General features: G+C 35.4%; 1 protein-coding gene across 3 annotated transcripts in view; it reads left to right on the top strand.

Moving 5' to 3' along the window:
• Positions 1-1628, top strand: part of LOC104529145 (gamma-aminobutyric acid type A receptor subunit beta3) — a 29313-nt gene extending 27685 nt beyond the window's left edge. For all 3 annotated transcript variants that reach the window (XM_010173355.2, XM_010173356.2, XM_010173354.2), the window contains one exon: positions 475-1628. In XM_010173355.2, coding sequence (XP_010171657.1) covers positions 475-825 — 351 coding nt within the window. In that variant the 3' untranslated portion in view covers positions 826-1628. The remainder of the gene's footprint in view (positions 1-474) is intronic.
• The last annotated feature ends 991 nt before the right edge of the window (positions 1629-2619 follow it).

The following is a 2619-nucleotide window of genomic DNA, read 5'->3' as shown; positions in this document are numbered from 1 at the left end:
AGCAGGTCAGAACTATTCTTGTGGTTTTAGCAAACTTCACAGACATTTTTTTTATTCTAGGTTTAAATCCCAGATAGAAAAAAGTTAGTCCAGTTTATTTTGATTTCCTACTGTAGGAGAGAGAGAATCCATCCCTTATCCTCTCCCCCCATTGCCAGCAATGCAGAGATTTCACTGGCCTACACCATTCTTTAAAACATGACTGGTTGAGAGGGAGAGGAAAATGATTGGTTTTGCCAAACATTGTTTTGTACTGGATTTTGGTAGTATGATGACAACTCTGTGAAAGTATTTAAGTACTTGTTTAATTTTAAGCAGCTGAGTATTGTCATTCTTTTCGAAGATTATCCCATGCTTAAATGAATAGGTGCTTTTTAAAAATATGTATAGGTTTGGAGATTTAAATACTCCTGCATTCTGCTGATACATGTCAAGTCTTTTGAAACAACTTACATTTCTATTTTTGCCCCATAGGTGGACACCCATGGAAACATTCTGCTAACATCCCTTGAAATTCACAATGAGGTGGCAAGCAACGAGGTCACCACCAGCATAACGGATGCCCGAAATTCAACAATATCCTTTGACAACTCAGGAATCCAGTACAGAAAACAAAGCTCACATCGTGAAAGCCTTGGACGGCGTTTGTCAGAAAGAACAGGCTCCCACAGCAAGAGGGCCCATTTACGAAGAAGGTCTTCGCAACTGAAAATAAAAATCCCTGATCTAACAGATGTGAATGCCATTGACAGATGGTCAAGAATGGTGTTTCCATTCACATTTTCTCTTTTCAACTTAATTTACTGGCTATACTATGTTAACTGAATTGTGACTGAACTTTTTTAAAGGACTTCAATTATAACAAGTGAAGTACTACTTGCCTGCAGAGTTTATATATATATTTATATATAAAAATATATATATATATGAACTTTTACTATGTAGACCATACTCATGTATGTGTGAATACATATAGCGAACAATTGTGTGTACTTAAAAGCACACACAGCAAAGCAAAAGTGTATGTATGCACACAGACATGTACACATGTTCTGCGGTTATGGACACTGTAACATAGAATGCACTTCAGAGGAACCTTTTAAATCGACAGGCAGGTGTTGTCAGAACAACAAGCCTTGAGAAAGTAAGCGTTGTATATTGTCGCTGCAAAACTTTGATTGTCGTAGAAATTTTCAAACAGCTGTAATCGTGTATAAAGTCAGTATTTAGTAACATTGTAAATGCTGCCATACACACTAACCATGAAGCTGTAGAGTTACACTGGTAAGTTTAAATTAGGTTATTTATATTGCAGATCCATCAACTACGATTTCATCAAGCCAAATTTGTTTTTCTTTGCTAAAATTTCTTGGTTTTATATATGTCATAACATATATAGGTCCTGGATCGGTATCCTTTTTAGTGATCTCTTGCTTTCTCTTCTGCAATAAGCAAGCTGATCATGGGCGTGTTGCTCTAGGTCTTTGGAGACATATGCACGTTCATAATATTTCAAACAAGCATTTTAAGTGTCCATCAACAGTGAAATGAATCTTTTGTAAGTACTGTAAATGTACAGCACATTTTCCTTCCCTTGGACTGGTTCCAGCTGCCATGTCATTTTGAAAGAGAACAGCACATTTTTATTATAATTTAGCTGAGAATTCAACTACTTTCAATGTGTTCTACATCTGCTGTAGATTTGAAGATTGTTATTCCAGTGAAAGCATAGAAGATGTCTCAGGTTATTTGCTACTTCGACATGAAACCACCTAGCTGTAGCCTTTTTTAAACCTGCATTCACATTATGTAATATTCTTATAACATTGTATGTTAATGTAAAATATATTTGCATAATATGCATATATTTTCTCAATATTTTTCTTCCCTGTGCTTGCTATCCTGACCGCATGCTATGTCATATTTTTGTTTCTGTGATGTTACAACTTTTTATTCTCTTAATTGAGCGAATAGAGCACTTCCGATACTTTGATTCAGTAATGGAGCATTTTCATATTTTATTTATATACTGAAAGTATATACATGTACACTTCTCAAGCTAGTTCTCACAGATCATAAGAGACAGCAAACAGTATGCTTTGTTTCAGCATTAATTATGTTCTAACATACTCTTCATGCAAATATGACCACTTTGGTTTTCATCCCCTCACCAGAATTCCCAGTTTTTTCAGTCTAGTAGATTGTAGTTGTCAAGGTGTGCCGATTTCAGATCTGTAAACTTGATTTGTTATTTATCAGAACTAAACCTTTCTAAAGAAAAGAAGATATATTTTTTGTAAAGTGTTTCTATCATGTACATTCTCAAGTAACAACAAATACAGTAGCATAAATAGATATTAAAAAAATAATTCAGGCTTAGCCCTGCCAGTTCTCTGCATGTAGAATTTCTCTGGACATCAGTGGGAATTTTTGGCAGAAAGAGAGCTTTGGATGATAGTTAGAGACGTCTATGGGAGAAAAATGTATAGATATGCATCTACCAAAAACACCAAAAAGGGATGGAACTGAAAAGGCTGCCTTGGCTCTGTAAAGACCCGTGTTCTCACTAGTACTTGATTTATCTGTAAGTAGAGCAATGATAAGTGTGTTGCTGCCATG

This window comes from Antrostomus carolinensis, unplaced genomic scaffold (genome assembly GCF_000700745.2).
Source record: "Antrostomus carolinensis isolate BGI_N321 unplaced genomic scaffold, ASM70074v2 scaffold2828, whole genome shotgun sequence".
NCBI classification, from domain to species: Eukaryota; Metazoa; Chordata; class Aves; order Caprimulgiformes; family Caprimulgidae; genus Antrostomus; species Antrostomus carolinensis.
The sequence above is the reverse complement of the archived record's forward strand: the minus strand, read 5'-3'. Positions and strand labels throughout refer to the sequence as shown.